We start from the raw sequence: 20,999 nt of genomic DNA on the forward strand, positions 1-20,999 counted from the left end.
ACCTAAATTCACGGATCTTACGTCCCACAACTGCCATCTGATTATGAGGCATGCCGTAGTGGGGAACTCCGGATTAATTTCGACCAGCTGGGGTTCTTTAACGTGCACCCAATGGACGGCACAGGGGCGTTTTTGCCTTTTGCTCCAACTAAATGCAGCCGCGGCGGCCGAGATTTGATCCCGCGAACTCGTGCTTAGCAGCGCAATGCCAAAGCCACTAAGCAACCACGGCGGGTGTTCAAAAATTCTTCAGAGAATGGTAGATTGTAAGAAATTCCATTTCTTTCACATTTTCCAAGGACGAGATTCCCAGCGTCTTAGACGAGCGACACATGGACGAGTGGCACTGCGTCCTCGTATTTTTCCCGATGTTAAACTGCCGCTCGTACTCTGCATTGTGCTGTGAAATACCCAGTGTCACTTCGGCTGAGCACTACATTAAAAATACTTGAAGATACTTTTTGCGCTAGCGCTCCTTGCTTTTTTTAAAGCCATGACTGACCGTAGGCCTACGCTATGCCAGAGCGGCTGACGCCGAGGAGAACGATGGAGAGTCGAGTGTTGCTAGTTGCGGAACACGGCATTCGCTCGCTAGCTTAATGAGACTAGGGCCACTAGGGCACTCAACAACCCCGTCAGCATAAGGAGCGGCTCCGCGGTTAACGAAATAGCGCATGTATAAAGGTTGCCCTACTACTTTCTTAACAATGTTTTGCGCGATTAACTTCCAACTGGATTGGATTGGGTTGGATTGGATTCTTCTTGCCAATCTGGCCTGACAAAGCGCTGGACTCGCATAGAAACGGGACACAAGTGCAATTTCCGGGAGATTTTCCTGTCAACCGTACAACCGGGAGAAATAGTCCAAATCCGGGAGACTTGGCAGGTATGCATCTCTGATGTTGCTGTGGCGATTTTAGGCTTTCCTCAATGTAATGTTCTTCTGGCTGTTAAGTTTTTTTCTGTATTCCTTTGAAAAACATATTAATGAGATTCTACTGTATCCCATAATTCGTTATGTCCATGTTCATTACACCAGGGTTCAGCTGTATATCGTTCCTCAAAGATGACTCACATATAGTACTGCAAGTGAGTGAACACAAAAAAAAACAAACAATTGAAGCCGACACAGCATGCACAGACTGTCATCTTTCGTACAACTATGGCAGCCAGCTGGCAGTGCTTATGTTTGATATAACTGTCCTTGCTCTCCAAGGAAGATGTTAATCCAAAGCCACCCACATCCTGGCATTGTTAAGCATAGAAGAGCCCAGCCAGCGCCAGGTTTTTCTCTAGATAACTGTAAGAAACTCTATGGCAGTGCCATTGGAGGCACGAGTGGGTCGACTCTGAAAACACCGTGCGTCAGTGGCACATACGTACCAAGCGCGAATCGCGAGGCCACAGAAGCGTTGACATGCTTAGAATCTAAGGAGGGAGGGAGAGGACAAAACACTGTTGACGCACAAAATGAAACCAAGGAAAACAAAAGGAACACTCGCAAAGCGGCAGGCCACCAAATTTGCTGAAGCTATTTCAACCCCATTTTGAAAACATCCCGACCAAAAACGGCATCTCGTCAAGAGGCCGAAGCAAGGGAACGTGTTCCTGATTCACCACCATCGAGGATACCATAGATCTTGCATGACGTTAACATCGTGCGCGGCATTTTATCAGACTGACCAACATCCTAACTGCTGGCTTATTCAATAAGTGTACACCATAAAGTGATAGCTCCCAAGATGATTGAGTGCTAATACAGGCTTCAAGACAAAGCTGAGTGTATGTAAGGGTGCTGTGAATTCAGCAACAACAATGTGTTACAGTGATAAGGGAGACAATGCAAGCCCACAAAATAAGGTTGTTTTTCATTTTTGAAGCAACTGCCTTCAAAATATATAGATGGGAAGCTGCCATTTCAGCAAATGTGTAGGGAACATCGCATTTTGAATCTTTTCATCATGAAGCAATAAGCAAGAAGTGGAACAACACCTCCTCAAAAGTCGTCACCCCAAAATGCAGTCCCAGGACGCAGAAGCGAAGCACGTACCGAGCGAGTCGCTCCAGGCGGCATTGAAGAGGACCGGCTTGACAGAGGCCTCCAGGATGGCCAGGGCGAGGGAGAAGTCGCGGGGCGAGGTGCACATGTTGACCGCGCGCAGCCAGTTGCCCCTGTGGATGGCCCAGTTGGGGTGCAGCAGGGCGGCGGGCACGCTGCTCTCCAGCTGAAGCAGCGTTTGCCGCAGGGTGCCAACCAGCGCCGCGCGGCTGCCGTGCACCGGGCCGCCCCACTGTGCCGAGGACAGAGGACGCGGAGGACGCACCCGTTTGTTAACGGTCCCACCTCGTGCCAGCCTCAGCCCGGAGCCAACGTTTCGACAAGGAAATTTCTTCGGGGAACAGCTGAATGTTTCGTCAAGGGCAGTTGTCTTCAACAGGGCAACAGCTGTTTACCTTGCGTTGCCCTGCTGTTAAGCTGTTAGCAGTCCCGTGTTGCAACAGACAGGTTTAGTATAGCGTACACAATGCCTCTGTGTATGCTACAAAATATCACGTGCAAAATGTACATGCGCAGAACACTTTGAACACCTTCGCAGGTTACATACACATGCTAACTTTTGCATTTAGTGTTGCAGGCTCTGCGTAAGCTTGCATAACGTGGCAGTGCCGAGGCCACTTACATTGATCCCAATTTTCAGCCTTGTTACTTGCTCTTTGTCGCGACCACAAAACATAAACCGTAAAGGTCAACGTTCACTTAGTCTCTCTCTACTTGATGACAAAGTATCGGCAACACTTTGTCGTTATTTTTCGGACAGCCGCCTGCCCTAACACTGCCAGGCCTAACAATAGCCACCAACCACTGTTGCAGCAAAACTTGTTTTGGTTTCCATCAACCAGATGGCGGCACAGCATTTAGCGCTGGCCTTGCATTCGCCAACACTCAACTAAAAGCCCCAACGCGGGGAGACGCATACCTGCCAAGTTCGGAGAAACTAAATCTGGGAGATCTTCCGACTCAGGGGGTGGGGGTCAGTCTGTAACCCCCCCCCCCCCTATGTTGATATTTTCAAGTACTCCCAGACGAACTTCACTACTACTTTATTTACAGATATACAAATGACCACATGAACATCAAGGTCTCACTTTTGCAAGCATTTCATCGTTGCTAATTTTCCCTTCAAAAATTCTTTACAATTTAAATTCTCAGGTCTTCTGTCCCACAACCACCATCTGATTATGAGGCACGCTGTAGTGGGGGTCTCCGGATTAATTTGGACCACCTGGGGTTCTTTAACCTGCACCCAATGGACGGCACACGGGTGCTTTTGCATTTAGCCGCCAACGAAATGTGGCCGCGGCGGCCGAGATTTGATATCGGAAGATCGTGCTTAGCAGCGCAACGCCAAAGCCACTAAGCAACCGCGGCGGGTGTTCAAAAATTATTCAGATAACGACTGATTGTAAGAAATTCCATTTCTTTCACATTTTGCGAGGTTGACGTTTCCCAGTGACTTGAACGAGCGACACATGGACGAGCGGCACTGCATCTTCGTATTTTTCAGGATGTTAAATTGGCATTCGTACTCTGCATTGCTCTCTGGTATCAACAAAATATCCAGTGTCACTTTGGCTGAGCACTACATTAAAAATACTTGAAGATACTTTTTGCGCTAGCGCTCCTTGCTTTTAAAGCCATGACTGACCATAGGCCTATGCTATGCCAGAGCGGCTGACGCCGAGGAGAACGATGGAGAGTCTAGTGTTGCTAGTTGCGGAAGGTGGTATTCGCTGGCTAGCTTAATGAGACTAGGGCACCCAACAACCCCGTCAGCATAAGGAGCGACTCAGCGGTTAACGAAATAGCGCATGTATAGGGTTTCCCTACTACTTTCTTAATTTTGTGTGATGAACCTCTAACTAGATTAGATTGGGTTGGATTTTTTTTTTTTTTGCCAATGTGGCCTGACAAAGCGCTAGACGCGGGAACAGGACACAACAGCAATTTCCGGGAGATTTTCCTGTCAATCGTACAACCGGAAGAAATGGTCCTAATCTGGGAGACTTGGCAGGTATGGAGATGCATACGGTGTGGCTGTAACTATTTTGCCTGCATTTACATAAACAGCCGAAACAATTTACCGAAGCTGCCTAATAAAGAACAGAGGGTATAAAGCCTCGCATGGCACCCACCTTGAACTCGGAGGCCGCAGTGAGCGAGAACTTGTGGGACAGGTGCCGCCGCTTGTCCCTGTCCTCGGCGTGCTGGTGTTTGTTCAGGGCCAGGTTGTTGCTGTTGTACTGGTTGGTGAAGCTGCGGTAGCTGCCCTCCATGCCCAGCTTGAAGAGCAACGACCCCGAGTTGAGCGGCACCGCGCCGGACGCCTTGCCCCGCGACACCCGCGAGATCTCCCCGTCCTTGGTGAGCACAAGGACCGAGTCGCCATCGCCGTCCGACGACCCGCCGGACTTCTTGGCGGACCCCGTAGACCGACTCGTGGTGTCAAATGCGAAGCTCCGAGGCACCAGTGAACCGGTCTTGGACCGAGTCACGATGGAAGAGCGCGGGCCCGCTGTGCAGACAGAAGGTGGTGCGATGCTTCTGCTGTAAAAGCTGTCTGCTTGGACACAGCCAACGCTTTTAAATTGGACTTTCTATTTGAATGAGCACCCCAAAAAAGTTATTCTTTTCATCTTGCCCTAAATGACCTTTAGTCCAGTTATCTCGTTTTTCAATTTTATACTTTAGAACCTTGTTAATTACATCTGGCATGAACATACCTTGATTATATCCAGTGTTCATTACAAATACCGTCAATGACCGATTTTCCGAACACACCTGATAATTCGGTTGCCTTCGCGGCGGCGCCACGTACCCCATAGAGTCAATGTATAAGAACGTCTGAAATTTCTGATGCAAAAAAAACTTTCGCTGTCCGATTTTTCGGACTTTTTGCCATGACTGCAGGTCCAAAACGGTATTAATCGTAGCCACCACCGCTGCCATATTGATTATCTTGACTCCTCGAACCGGCGACCCTCCGCACGCAGATTCGCTAGCAGCCATAGCCACCACCGCGGCAGCATTAGGCCTAGCTACTATGACATTCGCTACCAAGCTTTTTTCTGTTCGGTGCAGTGTTTTTCATTGAAACAATTCGCCAATGTCAGTAATAGCGCCGACTCCGCATCTGTAATCTTAGCCAATGTCATGGAAGCTCGGAAAGCACGATACATTGCACAATGCCGGTTCCCGAAAGTCAGCGTCGCCTCAATACATAAGTGTTACGCAGTGAAGCATACCCAGAGTGGGAAGGGGCAATTGTCATGGGACACGGTGTGTATTCCTTAATAATACACGCTTGCACCCGCTTTCTCCTATCACAGTATGAACACCGATACACCTAATAAGTGTACTGGTAGGCCTTCAGAGCCATTTCGTACGTGCCTGTGGTGATTTGAGCCATTGGGGGCAGTAAAAGGCATGAATTAGTTTTTTCAGACTGCCAGATTTTTCGGACGTTTTCGCGGCCCCTAGGGAGTCCGAAAAATCAGACGTTGACTGTAGACACATATTCTACACTGAATCAGGAAGCACATTTTTATGCTTACTTTTATACCCAATTATTTGTTATTTCAATGTTCATTATATCAAGGTTCAACTGTAATTCATTTCAAATTCACAATTCAAGAACCATACCACCAGAGGAGTACACACTGTGTCTTGTTTCATTTTTTCTCCTAGATTGTCTTACTCTCAGCATTCCTGCATCATCTGAACGTAGCCAGGAGTCAAACCTGCGATTTTGTGCCCAGCATCGGCACAAAACAGCCAACACATTGAGTGGTCATTATGTGACTCTAATGACTGTTCCTACCCACTTCCGAATGCACAGAGAGAGCACACCAACTAGCAAAACATGACTCACTGTCCGGTTCCTCTTTGCCAGTTCCTTTCCCAGCTGCCTTTTTCGCACTGTCTTCCTCCGAGGGCTTCTTGCCGGCTGCTGATGCTGCTCCGTCGTCGGCTTTTGCTCCACATTGCTCCGATTCCGCCTCTTTCTCTTCACTCTCTTTGGTTTCAGGTGCAGCTTTGGATTCGGCTTCGGCCATGTCATCTGGCCCCTCTTCTTTTAATTTCACTGTACGTTCGAAAAAGACGGGAAGTGAGCGGGCAAAAATAAGGGCAAAGTGCACTGACACGTAACATTCCTGTCATCTTTCTCTGCAAATTTCGAGGGCTGCCGAATATTAAAAACCTTCAAATAACATATCGAATTCTGTCCTATTAGATTTGTCCTTCAAACTGAATAGCTGCTATATTCATGAATACAGATATTTTTCAAATAGCTTACAAGTATTTCAGATCGTCAAGCGTGCATAATCAAAATTAAAGTTTGAAGAAAAGTGTGATAAATTCCATCCTGGCGTAACAGTCGACATAAAGCATGAGAAGTTATACACAGTGTAGTCAACTACGTCGCTCAGAGAGCCACAGTTTTTTTCCTCCTGAACTGTTATCATGCACACTCCCCCAAGAGTACTTGGTATGAGAACAAGCTCTTCATTTGTGCCTAAATCTCCATTTGTGCTTTCAAAAAGCAAAGTTATTGATAGCGTGCAATGTAATGGCAAGAACTTGTTAACAGTGTGACTACTTGGGTGTCCACATTATTTTATATTAATAGTGAAGAGAGCTGTGTTCTTCATTTGGGAGCTATTAAAAAAATTACTCGGAATTCAGTTTAACTTGCTTCTGGCACTATTCAATTCTAATCTGATTCGGTCTCAAGAATTACCCGTTCGCACATCCCTACAAATTTCCAATGATGCATCATTTGCACTAAGCGAATCTCCTCTGTGCTGCAAGCGCATTAGAAGCCAGCCGAGAATTCCCAGTTTGGCATACCTGAAGGCTTGACTATATTACAGACAGCACAACCAGACAGACAGCAAATCAGCTCCTAAGAGTGGCACAAAGAAATGTTGACAAAATTAGCGGTTCACTCGTTCCACGTTGCATAAACTAAACCATAAATTTTTTTCTGACACTCGAGGGCCACCACCTTGTCACATTTTCCAAGATTGTAATCGATGAGAAGAAGCAGCAGAACTGAAGGGGCTGACTTTTTGTAACCACCATGCAAAGCCAAGAAATAATGACATGAAACTTACAAAAAAGAAAAAAAAGAAGAAGAAGTCTGCGAAAAAGGTAATCGACACCTTACCTCTTTTTTTTTTTTTTTTTTTACACTGTGAATTGAATATAACAATCTACACGATGCGCACGGTTGTAAGCACGTTCCATATCCATTTCCAAGGCCATGAGTGGTCCTCGCTAACACTCTCAGGGCTAGGTTTAGTGCTTATACATATACTTGAAAATGGACGTGCAGGTAGCCGCTGCCCTTAAATCCAACTGGCAGAGCATTGCATGGCGTCACATAAAGGTTGTGGCTCACACTCCCACCTTGCTGCTGTGCGTTCTTTAACTTACATCTCTTGACTAATCCTACCCTTTGACTTTAATATAAACACAATCAAACGAAAAAAATCTGTTAATTTCCTTTAATCTTTCCTTTTTCCGTATGTTTATTCTAAGTTTGTGCAAGAACAAAATTCTTACACCACTCTGCCCAACCAGAAGGGCATGCTGAAACAACACACACATGCTACGAGAGATGCTGTAATGGGAGGGAGAGCTCCAGATGAATTTGAATCGCAAGAATTTCCGACGTGTGCCTAATTTACTAGATCAAGTACCAAAAAATTTATATACCGTATTAATTCGACTATAAGGTGAGGTCTTTTCCCATAATTTTTTAGCCTCGAAGCCACCCCTTGCCTTATATGCAAATTTTGCCTTTAGGTGTGGTTTTATGGCAGCGTGCACTTCGACTTACAGTGTGGCTTTACGGCAGCGTGCGCCGTAATTCGCTTATAACCAGCACTTCGCGTGTTGAAGCAACCCCCCCCCCATTTCATGGTCGCAATTTTGCATTTAGGCATTCAGTATTTCAGATGATCCCCGCCGAGTCTCGATAATCTGCCAGCTATTCTTTATCGTCTTATATTGATGCGCATACTCATGTTTATTTGTTTTTTCTTCGGTTCCCCCAAGAAAGGAATTGGCAGATTACCCTTTACCAGGAATTAGGAGATGCACCCTTGCCTTATAAGCATGACCGCCTTATAATCAAATAAATACGGTACGAACATTTTCAAAACTACTCCAATGCATTCTTCTGTTTCCAAGACCACCTGCATTCATAACAGCAGCTCAATTCTGACTCCAAAATGTACACGCTTAGAAAGCGACTACAGAGTGACTACACGTCACCTTTCCACATAATTATGCGTAACAGACGTCTGTTGCTGCTTTCAATTTTTTTTTTTTTTAGCAGCACTGCGCACGCGCAGTTCTACATTCCATCGTCATTTCGAGGTGCAGCTGCTGGGACCGGGCATGGAATCCCCCAACCTTGCTCTCATCGGCAGTACGCCACAGCCACGAAGGAGACACCGGGGCCGGTTGAAACACTTCCGAAGCGTAGACTCACCCATTGTGACCGTTTTGGTGCTGGTCGTCGTTGTCACCACCGTAGTGACCATGGTTGTAGTCGTCACCTCCTCCTCCATTTCCGTGACGTCGGGCTTCGTGTCAACCTCCATCGGTTCCGGAGGCGGCATGTCCGACACGTCCCCGCAATCCATCCGGTTCTCTTCGTCGCCCATGTCGAGGATGTTGGCGTGCGACGCAACGTTAATTTGCTCCTCCACCATCTGCGGCATCTCCGCAAAATGGGGTAGGCCGTCTTCGGGTTTGAGGGGGCACGGCATGAGGAGGCTGTCTTCTACCGAATTGAGAAAGCGGTGCGCCGCACTTTCCAGGTTGGCTGCCGCCATTGCCTGCAATGTTTTAACCACAAGGTCGGTGTGTCACGACACTGAAGGGCTTTGCCACCCATCAATGAGTCAAAATACTGCTACTTAAGTTAAATACAGTCAGACGGGAAAGAATGCAGTCTGGAAGCTGTACACATACAGTCGAACAATCGGTTATAACAAAGTAAACTTCAAATATGGCTGGCCATGCTCCATTTCAATGAGTATTCTGCAGCTATAACGAAGCCCTAAATGCTAAATACAAAACGCTATCGGTTAGCGGCGAAGCGAATATTCGTTCATTCACCCCAGCTCAAGATTCCAGTAGCACAATTTACTCGCCAAAAGCAACTTGAAACGGCACATTCTAGGCACTTGTGTATTGGCAAGCGGCTTGTCTTGGCCGGCCCTCAGCCAGCAAACTTAGGAGCCAATTTCGTGCGATCACATCTATGACATATGCCATTAAGATCATCCGGGGACTCCATGCTGGCCCATTGAAGGGATCATGCTAGCATTGCTTTGACAGGGACCCAATCAAGAATTTTGTATTTTTTTTTATATCAGCCTGTATGTTTATAATAAATATGGGATATAACGAAGGTATTTTCATGGAGATGTGACTTCATTACAAGGAAATTCACAAAGCTTTTTTCTAAGCACCATCCAAAATTGGATATCGCCGTGGCAACCATCGCATTATCATGAGCCCAAGCTTTGGCGAATCACCAAACGCTCTAGCAACACTAGCCAATCTAACAACACTGGCCTGTGAGGAAATAGGTCTAGCAGACACTGGCCGACGAGGAAATGTTCAAGCAGACTCTGGCCAATGAGGAAATGCTCACACAAAAATTAACGGCAAATCAGGAGGTACTCCGGCAAAAAAGCTGGCCAATGAGGAAACGCTTAGCATTAGAGGTCATGTGAATGCAGACTCCGTTCCTCCACCGAGGTGTCCCGGCGCCTGCACGCGAAACTGAGCGATCTCTCCAGATGAGACTCACCGCGTTCTCTTCTTCCAACCGCCGCCGTTCCTCAGCCTCCTGGGCCTCCCGCTGTTTCCTCTCCTCTTCCTCCCTGGCTCTCCGTGCTGCTCGCTCTGCCTGCACCTTGGCCAGAGTGGCTGCAAGGAAATTAGGTTCACATTTGTGACACCTTTTCTGTGTAAAAACATTTCACCATATTTTGCCACATAAAATTATGGGACTTAATGTTAGATTGAATTGCACGACTCATACCTATAATTCCCGCTCATATGTGACGCCATATTTTTATTTGCTTTTCCTTCTTCCTTTCTGGCGTTTTATGTGCCAAAAACCAGTTCTGATTATGAGGCACGCCGTAGTGGAGGGCTCCGGATTAATTTTGACCACCTGGGGTTCTGTAACATGCACTACAACGCAAGCACACGGGCATTTTTGCATTTTGCCTACATCGAAATGCGGCCATCGTGGCCGGGATTCGATCCCGCGACCTCATGCTCAGCAGAGCAACGCTTTAGCCACTGAGCCACCGCGACGGGATTTTTTTTTTTATTGCATGTGCAAGCGGGAAAAGTCTCTCTAGAAGTAATCCACCGCGGTGGCCGCATTTCTAAGGGGACTAAATGCAAGGACACCCGTGTCCCATGCATGGGGGTCAAGTTAAAGATCCCCTGCTGGTCAAAATTGCGCTACGGCGTGCCTCCTAATCAAATGTGGTTTTGGCACGTAAAACCCCAGAATTCAAGTTCTTTCTACTAGTCTTCACAGCGTTGCCTGTTATGCATGAAAGAGTACGATTAACTTTAATGACATTCCTTCACTTAAAGGAATATGAAAAAAAAAAGGAGTTATGAAAAAAAAAAGGAAGTTTTGAATTTTCCCGACTACTAATTATCAAGACACTAGCCCATGACCATCATATCTAACATTCTTTACATCATATGTAACATTCTTTACAGTCTGGCGCACTCAACGCCTTTGTCAGCATAGCTTAACTCAGTGTTTATTGAAGTCTGAGGTTCATCGACAGCTTTATAAAATTGTCTTTATGACAGTCTTTTTCTAATGTGTGCCTTGCTCAGCATTACAAAAATGAAAAAGAAAGAACAATCTTGCAGTAGAACCACGGAACACAAGAGCTGCACAAGCTCAATAAAATTGGGAGAAAACCACTCGAGGACAATTGTAAAAATCAAGTGATAGCTCAGACGTGCTGCTGGGTACAGTTATGGGTTAGCTCCGTTGGTTAATGCAAAGGCCCTTATTACAATCTTCATTCATACACTTGCAAAGAAAAACATAGTGCACTGGGGCACTATTTTAGAGCAATCACTTTTGAGGGTACCATCACTTTAGTGCGACTCAGCACAGAAGACGTTCAAGCATACGGCTCAACGCGCTCCCATAGCGAGCTTGACAAAGTGCCAGAAACAATGTTCACCACATACGCCAATGCGTCCTGCACCGAGTTGCGCATAATCTCGCAAAAGTGATCGCTCGAGAATACCGCCCGTGCTACTATCAGGAACAGGCCACCAAGTTGGGACCTTTGATTACACTGCCTCCTATACCAGACCAGTTCACTCGGCCAGACAGGCGTCCATGCTAAGTGCCGGGAGGAGCCAAAGAAAAGCTTTGCTTCAAAACAGGCAGATGCAAAGTACCGTTCTCGGAGTCCAGGTAGGTTTTCCTGTTTCCCTTGGATGAGTTCGTGAGCTTCTCGGTGAGCTCCATGTGCCGGACGATCTCGTCGCGGAACTCGGCGATGGTCCGGCACAAGTCCAGCTCCAGATCTTCTGCATCGAGCACGTCGAGCAGCTCCTCCAGCTGCGCTGGCGTAGAGTAGTAGAATGCCTCGTTGTTCTCCCCTTCCCTGAAATACAAGTCCAGAGTTTTCACATTTATATAGTGTGAGGCAAGTTGCAGAGTTTAGGGATCTGGAAACCCCACAGTCAATGCAATATATCAACAGCTTTGAACAAAAATAACTTGTTCTCTGCAAAGTTGGCCGATATTTAGTGAAGCCATTGTAGCACTCGTGGTGTCCGGTCTTCTATTCTTTGTGTTTGTTTCATTTGCGCTACAATGGCGTCACGAAGACTTCAACAAATTTAGACTGGCTGTCAAGCTTGTGTGCAGTGAATGCTCGACGCTTGATTCACCAGCCGAAACTAATTAACTCTAATGACATTATTTCACTTGATGCAAGAAAAAAGAAGTAACACTTTGAATTCTGACCAAACGAAAATCTCACCCTTGATGAGTCAACAGAAAGTTCAATAAAACCCTAACCATGATGAAACATTCGCAATTTACATACCTTCCTACACTAGCACAGAAAACTCAGCTGCTGAGGATACCTTTTGCGATTATCAGTGCACTACACGAGGTAATAAAACATCCGAAGTGTACCTGAAATGACCTCAGGTATTAAAAAAAAAGGAGTAGAAAAAAAGCACATATAAATAGAGGGTCCCAGTACTGCATTAAATTCCAATGAAAAGTATTGCTGTATGCCCATGCAATCCACATATTACAAGCACATTTGTCAACAGTGCTTGGAAAACTAACAAGAAAATCTCCAACACTTGCAGCAAACAGTAAAAAGCTTAGACAGAACATGGTTGTGCACATTTTTATTCCAAAGTTTCATTCCGGTCACCACAACCAAAAGCAAACGAAAATATATATATATATATATATATATATATATACCATAAGAAGCCAACAAAAGTCCAGAGTTTGGAGCACATGGAGCAAATATCCCTTTCTTGTCGTTCATATATACATATACATAATTCCAAGTTAACCACAACAAACGTGGACCCACATGTACAGCTAGAGAGGCCTTAAAGGCCGACTGCACCGAAGTTTCACTTAGGGTAAATTGGTTATAAATGAGTATAATATACTACTGAAGCAATCTCGGCAACACTGCAAGACTGGTGATCATCTAATTTCCTCATTAGTAACCTTCAAAAAGCACCTAAGCTGACAATGCCCACACCAGGTGGTTTGAAGATATGAAGTCTAAGCACGTCCCCTCCGAAAATTTTCAGCACACTGTGGGCGCCACCTAATTTCAGAGGCAGTGCCGAGGAGAGCCGTGTAACAAGTCATGCATCACTTCCAATGAGAAGTAATGGTTACATTTTTTTCTCTTCAATTTCAGTATCATGAACGTCCAACTTTGTGAGCCTTTGGAGACACATCCACCCGTATTTCCAATGTAAAATTTTGCATGGAATGCTCTGTATACGCATCATCTGAAACAAGGCTTTTTATGCAGCCTAGAAACTTCTTTGCAGGTGGCCTTTAAGTAGGAAAAAAGTCATATCAACACACCAATCAGAAGCTGAGGTTTCTCCCACCGCGCACACGTCAGCCCAGCGAAATCGCAAAATGCAAGCTACTCACACAAAGATCCTTCGACACAGAAACCAGTACTTTCTGCCATGCCGGTCGAGACCCAGGCATTCTTGTCGACTGAGCAGGCCCCCTTTCTCGATGTCTGATATACAGTCTGTGACCCCAGGACACCTGCAAATATAATTGCACAAACAATGAAGTAGGCAAACAGACAGACAGACAAAGGTCAAGGTGAATGCACATAAAGTGAACAAACACGCAAACCAGATCATTAGGAAATCCGCAAGTCAAAGAAGGGTTCATTCCCCTTTAAAATTTACTTTTCCATAAAACTTCCACCTCCCTGTGGATTTCTATGGAGCCCGTTTAATCAACCATTGTTCCAGTTTATCACGTTGCAAGCTTATTAATTCACCATACTGCTGCCATCTGCTACGCTACAGCCTGGCTCAACTAGTAGAACGACTTCTCCCTGGTAAGGCAGGGGTCTGAAGCTTGGCTCTCAGACGAAGGTTGATATTTCGCTACAATTTTTTTTTTCTTTTATTTCTATCACTTTCTTGTCATACATTCCACTGAGAGGTTGACTTGGTGGTCGGTGAACCAGCATGCGAAGCAAAAACAAAAGAAAAAAAATCTACAGAACTGCACCCCTAGGTAAATATTTTCTGCAATTCAGCTGCATTTCCTTAGAAGCTGTCAACAGCTATCAAATGGATGGGGGAAGGCAATTAAAAAACGGAGGGGGGGGGGGGGGTCCTGGTGTTTTTAGTGTGTGTAAAATATACGCCAGATGCCTATTTATTATGCGAGATCATTATTCCTTCGGATTGCCAAGACAAACAGCATAAGTGCCCCGTGTCCTGGCAGGGCCTTTGCTGCCCACAGGTGGTATTCTTGGGCCTTCACTTTCAGAAGTACTTTCACTTTGGCGAGATTTCACGAGACTAGCCCAAGATGCATCTGTGTCCCCAAAACAGTGTTCGTGGCACAACAGTCAGCACGCTGTACGCAACTGACACCTGGGCGAGTCTGTATCAATTCATACTGTCCATTGATTAACTAACGCACAGATGACAAGGATTCAGAAATGGACGACACCAGCCCAAATTCTGTCAGCTGCCTATTTCGTTGACAGAAAAAGAATTTGCGTATAATAAGTGCAGCACATGTTGCGGGATTGATTGAACAATATTTCTTACGCGTCAAGTGTTGTTTGCTCGCAATGTTTTGGTGAGGTTGTTTGATAACTTTTTTCTTTTTTGCTACCACATGGATGTTCTCTTTTTACAACTAGGTGGTGCTTGCACGAGATGTATTATGCTTGAAATATTTTGTGCTTTTTTTTTCTTCTTCTTTTGTTTTCTTTTTAGTGGTTGTTTCTTTTAATCCTTTTTGTCCTTAGTCGGATAGGACACCAATGTCGTCCGCCCGGTACAAAAAGTAAATTGGCCACAAGATATCATCATCATCATTGTATAAGTAACATGCCTTTCGATAAAAAAAAAAAAAAGTTTGCACTCATGTCATCCATGTTAAATTGTGGGGTTTTAAGTGCCAAAACGACCATATGATCATGAGGCACAACGTAGCGGGGGACTCCAGAATAATTAGGACTACCTGTGGTTCTTTAACCTGCACCTAAATCTAAGTACACGGGTGTTTCCGCATTTCACCCACATCAAAAAGCAGTCACCATGGCTCGTCTGTGTGTTATTAATCTTGGCAAAGTGCCAAGAGTGCTTTCAGCAATATATTTCTTGGAAGCACTTCACTCATTCCAAGGCATCTTTGAGGCCTTCAAATAAAAGTGGTTCAGGGCCCCTTTAGCATCGCCTAAACATGTGTGCATTCCGCCAACGTTTGAATTCTGTTGCTGGAACTAGAAATGAAGCCGCAACCTTGCATGTAGCGGCAGATCACCGTGGCCACAGAGCCACTTTGGTACGTATACTCAGCAACTGTACAATATAGACAGCAATCATAACTAAGCTCAACCGTCATTTTCTTTTGTTCGCTGTAATTTTAAAACCCAAGCAAGCTAACACTCTTACATTTCATTTAACACCGATGTGCCGAGCAATGTATCAGGCATTTCAACCCTATCACGAAACTAACAAACAGAACTTTCTTTAGCACAATGAAGTTGAACTTAATATAAACAACTAAAGCATTTACAGTACCAGGTTTGAAATTTTAAGCATCTTCTTTCTGGCATGAAAACCAATCACAGCAGCTGCCTGCAACAGTGTCAAAAGGGACATCCTAATAAAGACAACGCAATAATTTTTCACTACTTGCGCAGCAGCGGTTTCCCAAACACATTTTGATACCTTTTGCATTACTTAACATCCTTCATTTTTTTTTTTTTTTTGTACCTTAGGCCTCTGCTACAGGGGCCTAAACAACACCGGAATATTTAAAGAAAGCCAATTAACATTTAAAACAAGGGTACTTTTTGTGCGGACTGGGATATTCCTACCCAAAAGCAATAAGCAGAAGGGTGCTGCTACCTAAAGAGCAGCAAAAGAAAAAGGGGCACCGAGGCACTCAATTTTGTTAATCATAACCACATAAAGCCAACAGACAACGCAGCCAAGGAAATCATAGGGGGAAATTAAGTGTGGTTGAAACTGGAGTGTAGAAAATAATGAAGAAAAGAGAAATGAAAGCGGACAAAAAGATAACTTGTCGCCGGCGGAAGCCGAACCCGCAACCTCCGCATTACGTGTGCGTTGCACTACCAATTGTGCTACGGCGACGGCCATCAATTCGTCCACTAACTGGAGTACTTATGTTTACTAGACCTAGCCCTAGGTGCGTTGGCCAGCGCCACTCAGAACCATGATGGCCAGATGTGGAACATCCTTTTTAGCCCGATGGCTGTCACGTAACACGTGTTCCTACTTCAGTTGAGGTTAGGAACAAAACGTGGAAAGCTGGGCAGGCCATTGACCGTGTAGGGCAGATAACCGTGGTTAAATAGTGTTACAGTATGGGTCCCAAGGGAGGGGAAGTGCAGTCGAGGATGCCAGGGAACTGGGTGGTGTGATGAAGTTAGGAAATATGCAGGCACAGAATGAGTAACCAGATGCAAAACAGGGGCAGCTTGAAATCACCAGGAGAGGCCTTTGGCCTCCAGGTGACATAAAATAGGCTGCTGCTGGCAATTAAAAAGACATGGGTCATGAATAGTCGATGGGCCTCTTTGATTATCCCTCCCTGACAGTCCCCAGACTGCACGAGGCGGTGCTTTCAGCCAATGAGCGTTGCTTATGCAACGTCTCGGGCAGTCCGGGACGGATAATCCAGGAGGTCCAATGAGTAATGCTTGTCAAACTACCAGGACCTATAGCATAGTTTTGTTTCCATAGACTTGTCCCAGCGGCTATCGTAGCAATGTTACGAGCATGCCTTAAAGCGGGAACCAAAGGTTTCCACTGGGAAATACAACATCAAGGCTGCCTGCATCCTGCGTTTGTCTCATCGGGGAATCGGATACCCTTCCCAAACGCTAAGGACGAAGCGCACAGAGGCAAGCAGAAGGCGATGATGCCGTAGGGGCACCCATCTGGAAATGCGCACGCGTCCAGACGTAAAAGATAAAAAGCAGCTGACAGGCGTGCGGCGCTGCCCTTGTCAGGCCCTGAATCGCATCGTTTTTATCTTGTGTTTGCAGCTACTTAGAGAGTCAGAAACTGCAACCGTGGCAAAGAAATGCGTCCCCTGCCACCTTTCATGGACTGCTTGCAAGCAGGTGGGCCATTGCTGCTTTTCACACGGCATGTAAGGGGAGAACCTAGAAATTAAGCCATCAATGTCCAATGCGACATGCTTAGAGCAATTTGCATCTCACATTTTACAAAACATCGCAAAATGCTGGCAGGTGTGCTCTGGTCACAAACGTGACGGAGTTCCCGATGTCAGTTTGCAAGCAGGCTGAGTATGGTGATGATGCTTTCAATGAAACATTATCTCGCCATCTAAGAACACCTGAAAGCCAGCAGCACACATCTTGGGTAACTTATAGCCATTTCTGAAAACTCACGAGCCATATGAATTCCATATGCTACACCCCCCCTGTTAATGAAAAGAAAAAACATTTCAAAGGTGTTTGGGAGATCAGAAACTTCCTCACGCAATAATAAACATTCAGTCCCATAATGAAAAAAAAACAAACAAAAAAACTCCATTATTTTTAATAAAATAAAAATAATGACGTGGCCTCCTCGCATCTGCATCACACCCTGAAGGTGATTCACAGCAAAAGCAGACGCAAGTTTTCCTTGACAAGCTGGCAACTAGCCAGTAAACCAAGTTAAGCCCTGCTCGAGCACTATAAACCATTTCCGCACACACAGAAGCCACGCGGCTGATAATGAATAGCCAACAAAACAAAGGTGGGTCATTCATTTAGAAAACTTAAACCTACACAGCATTAATTGCAACCATAAAAGTAGGCACTAGGTCTAGCTAGTCGCACATAAGCACTGTGGATACCATGGGGTTTGTACCAAGAAACTTTTAGCATGCTGCTATTGACTGTTTCAAGAGGGGTCATGCAGAGTGCACAACGCACTCCAACAAACACAGTTAAAAGAACAAAGATGAAATAACAGCGAGTTCTGTAGAAGAACCAATAAAGTGGTTGTGTACTGTTCACCGTGTTTCTTGGACATTGTCTTACGTGGGTACCACTGCACTCTGGGTTTGGAGAAAGTTACCAAGAGGTCATGCGACACACTGTTGGATGTCAGTCAGGCGAGTACCATCGTACTCATTCTTATAAAACAGGACATCACCAGGACCTGATTTAATGTGTTCACAGTCGTGACACCAATACTGTCCCAAGACTGCATCATCTCACCTATGAAAAATCCTTTCCTGGTAAAAATTTTGCTTTTTTGATTCATTTTGCAAAACTAATCCATTCCTTCTACTTGACTCAATGTTTGTCTTTTTGTGTGACTTTCATGAGTCGGCATTCTCATATGTAAGCATCCTCCAGCAGGTTACCTTTATTTGTCTGACCAGGCCCCTGCATCAGTCAGCTTATATCTTTATAGCTTGCACAAATACTCAGCTGGCTTTATACTTGAGAATGTGTTATGTCCGCCTGGCCACGCAACAGAAAGGAAGTTGGCTCAATGTCGAATAAACGTGATGAGATACTGTGAAAGGCCAGTACTACACAAGGACGCACACCTTAAGCCTGTTTCACATGGTGCGATATTGTTTGCGAATTCGCAACTGCGAGAAATAGGCCCCCGCCGGACCCTTTGTGCGTGCGATTTTTCGATGTTCAGCGTACTGAACTTCTCAGCGAAAACGCAGATGCGGTAGTAGCCACTGTAGCGGTGGAAACAGACAACCAATAGGAGGCGGCTCGCTCATACGTCATCGCCAGTCAGAATGCTTAATGAGTATGCGAAAAACGCAGCTGTTGTAGATCCATGTGAAACGGGCTTTACATGCACTACTGCACAGACCCTAGAAAATGACCTCATCTTCATTAATTAATCCACCTATGCAGCATGAGTTTGTTAATGACACAATTTGTGCTGATTAGCATGTGTACGACCCAAAACGTGCAGTGAAAGTGGCTTCCTCCACCTTTTGGACAGATTGTTGCATTCATGATGCAGCTGTCGCATACAGTAATCAAATAAATTACACCTACTCAGGTTCCAAATACACTAACACTCACATTGCCTGTTACCGACAGCACACTGCACCCACTAAAGATATTTATATATGCCGTCTTCAGCAAGCACAGATCAAACAACATCCTCGCTAATGTCTGCCGTCATCAACAGTGTGATCATGAACATATTGCACCTTCTACATCACTTTTCAGTTCGTGAGGCCTGAACATCTGGAGAATCTTGACAGCTCCCCTGGAGATCTCTCACCGACGAACTAGCAAAACCTGAGTAGTCGCCATCTCAGGCACACACGAACGAAACTGCCACCGTTTTCACACGGTTCCTGAGAAAGTATGAACAAGCTGGATAGTTTCACACACTCGGCAACGTTGACAACACCTGCAGGCATCCTAAACCAACTGTCAAAAAATCATCCACGACACCCATCGCAGAAAAGCCTGCTCGAGGCCACTCAACACGCCATCAATGCGAATCAAAACGGGCAGTTGGCCGGTTTCTAAGCATTTCGCAAAACAAGCTCGACACCAACCCTCGCAAGCATCTCACTTCAGCCATCAGCATCAACAGCTCACCCGCGTCAACACACCCACAATCAGGCACACATTTCAAATCGGCCGATCATCAGCAATCCACACGTGAAAAGGTGAAGCGGCAGTGGGGGAGACACCTTGTTGCGTCGTTCTATATGTAATACCTGGTTGGCCTGACAGACGGTGCAGATCCAGTCCTCGGTGGGGACGTCCTCGAGAGGCGGGTCGAGGCAGGCCAGGTGGTAGACGGCCGGGCAGGTCTCGCAGCACAGCAGGTCCCCCAGCTTGTGGCACACTCGGCAGTGATCGTCGTGCTTGGCCACGCCTTCGCTGGTGATGTCCTCGCGCGCCTGCGCCGTGGTCAGGAACTGGTCGCACAGAAACTCGAGCACGTTCAGCTTGCTCGCCACCGCGGTGAACGGGTACTCGCACCGCTCGAGCGCGGCCAGCATGGGCCGGTACTCGGGGTCGCTCGTCAGATACATTCGCAACACCGCGGGCCACGTCACCGCGTCCACCATGTACAGGTGCACGTTGATGCTGTCCTTGAGGTCCTGCGGCCCGAACTGGGTGCCCGCCGCCTCCTCTTCGCGCAGGATTGCGCGCAGCAGCGCGATGTGCGCCTCGGACAGGAGCGCCGACTGCTCGTCCGACATCAGGGCGACGCAGAAGTCCTCGAATCGGAACGGCGTGAGCCGCAGGATGTTCCTGAAGTGCCGCAGCGTCTCGTAGATGCTCAAGGCGCGCATGATGTGGCACGTGGGCAGGATCAGGTCCTCCGAGCTCTTGGGCAGCGCCAGCGCAGGCAGCTCGCGCTCCTGCAGGAACACGGGGCTGTGCGCCCTCCGCGAGGACGAGGTCCATTTGCGCTTGGCGGGAGTCGTGCTCGAGATGGTGCTGTAACTGCTCTGCGAGTACACGCTCACGTCGTCCGACTCGTAGCTGGCCACCGAGCCGTCGTCGTCGTCTTCTTCGTCCTCGGCGCGCTGGTAGTCGCTCTCGTCGCCGCTGGACGGAGGGGGCTCCAAGTCATTGTCCTCGTCGTCGCCGCCGCCTCCGAGCACAGTCTGAATGAAAGACCGAACCTTCTGCGATTTTTCGCGGAGCCTCTGCTTGAGCTGGGGCTGCGGCGTGCTGTTCTCGTACTGGCGCAAGTGAAGACCCAGGCGCGAGCTCTGGGCGCTGGAGCCAGCGTACAGGTAGCGAGGCTTCTTGAGCAAGCTAGGCCTATGCGAGAGTACCGCCGACTTGGGCGGCCGCCCGCGGCCCCTACGGCCCCGCGATGACATCGCAGGGACTCAGTATCGTCCTAAACCCGCTAGGGAAGCTTTGTTCGGCCCGGGGCGGGGCCCGTATTTACCTGGGGCTCGGTATTTTCCTGCAAACGATCCATACTGGGCCTACATTTTGTGAGCCGCCATTACCGCCGTTGGGATCACGTGACCTATACATTGACAACGTCGTTTCGCCGTTTATGCATCCGTACTCGCCGTGGGCACCGAGTGTTCACACGCACCGTCCGAACGCACAAATCACACAACCACCATGCCGTTCGGCAAAAT

At 46.7% G+C, this 20,999-nt stretch overlaps 1 protein-coding gene across 1 annotated transcript in view; it reads right to left on the reverse strand.

The window, feature by feature from the left end:
- Window positions 1–20,726, reverse strand: part of LOC119453051 (nucleosome-remodeling factor subunit BPTF-like) — a 42,761-nt gene extending 22,035 nt beyond the window's left edge. The window contains exons 1-8 of the mRNA XM_049667207.1: window positions 19,510–20,726; window positions 13,290–13,412; window positions 11,537–11,745; window positions 9,894–10,012; window positions 8,562–8,910; window positions 5,931–6,143; window positions 4,195–4,574; window positions 2,051–2,291 (exon numbers count right to left, since the gene is read on the reverse strand). Of these exons, the coding sequence (XP_049523164.1) occupies window positions 2,051–2,291; window positions 4,195–4,574; window positions 5,931–6,143; window positions 8,562–8,910; window positions 9,894–10,012; window positions 11,537–11,745; window positions 13,290–13,412; window positions 19,510–20,726 (2,851 nt within the window). The remainder of the gene's footprint in view (window positions 1–2,050; window positions 2,292–4,194; window positions 4,575–5,930; window positions 6,144–8,561; window positions 8,911–9,893; window positions 10,013–11,536; window positions 11,746–13,289; window positions 13,413–19,509) is intronic.
- Window positions 20,727–20,999: the final 273 nt, after the last annotated feature.

The sequence above is a fragment of the Dermacentor silvarum genome, chromosome 5 (genome assembly GCF_013339745.2).
Source record: "Dermacentor silvarum isolate Dsil-2018 chromosome 5, BIME_Dsil_1.4, whole genome shotgun sequence".
NCBI classification, from domain to species: Eukaryota; Metazoa; Arthropoda; class Arachnida; order Ixodida; family Ixodidae; genus Dermacentor; species Dermacentor silvarum.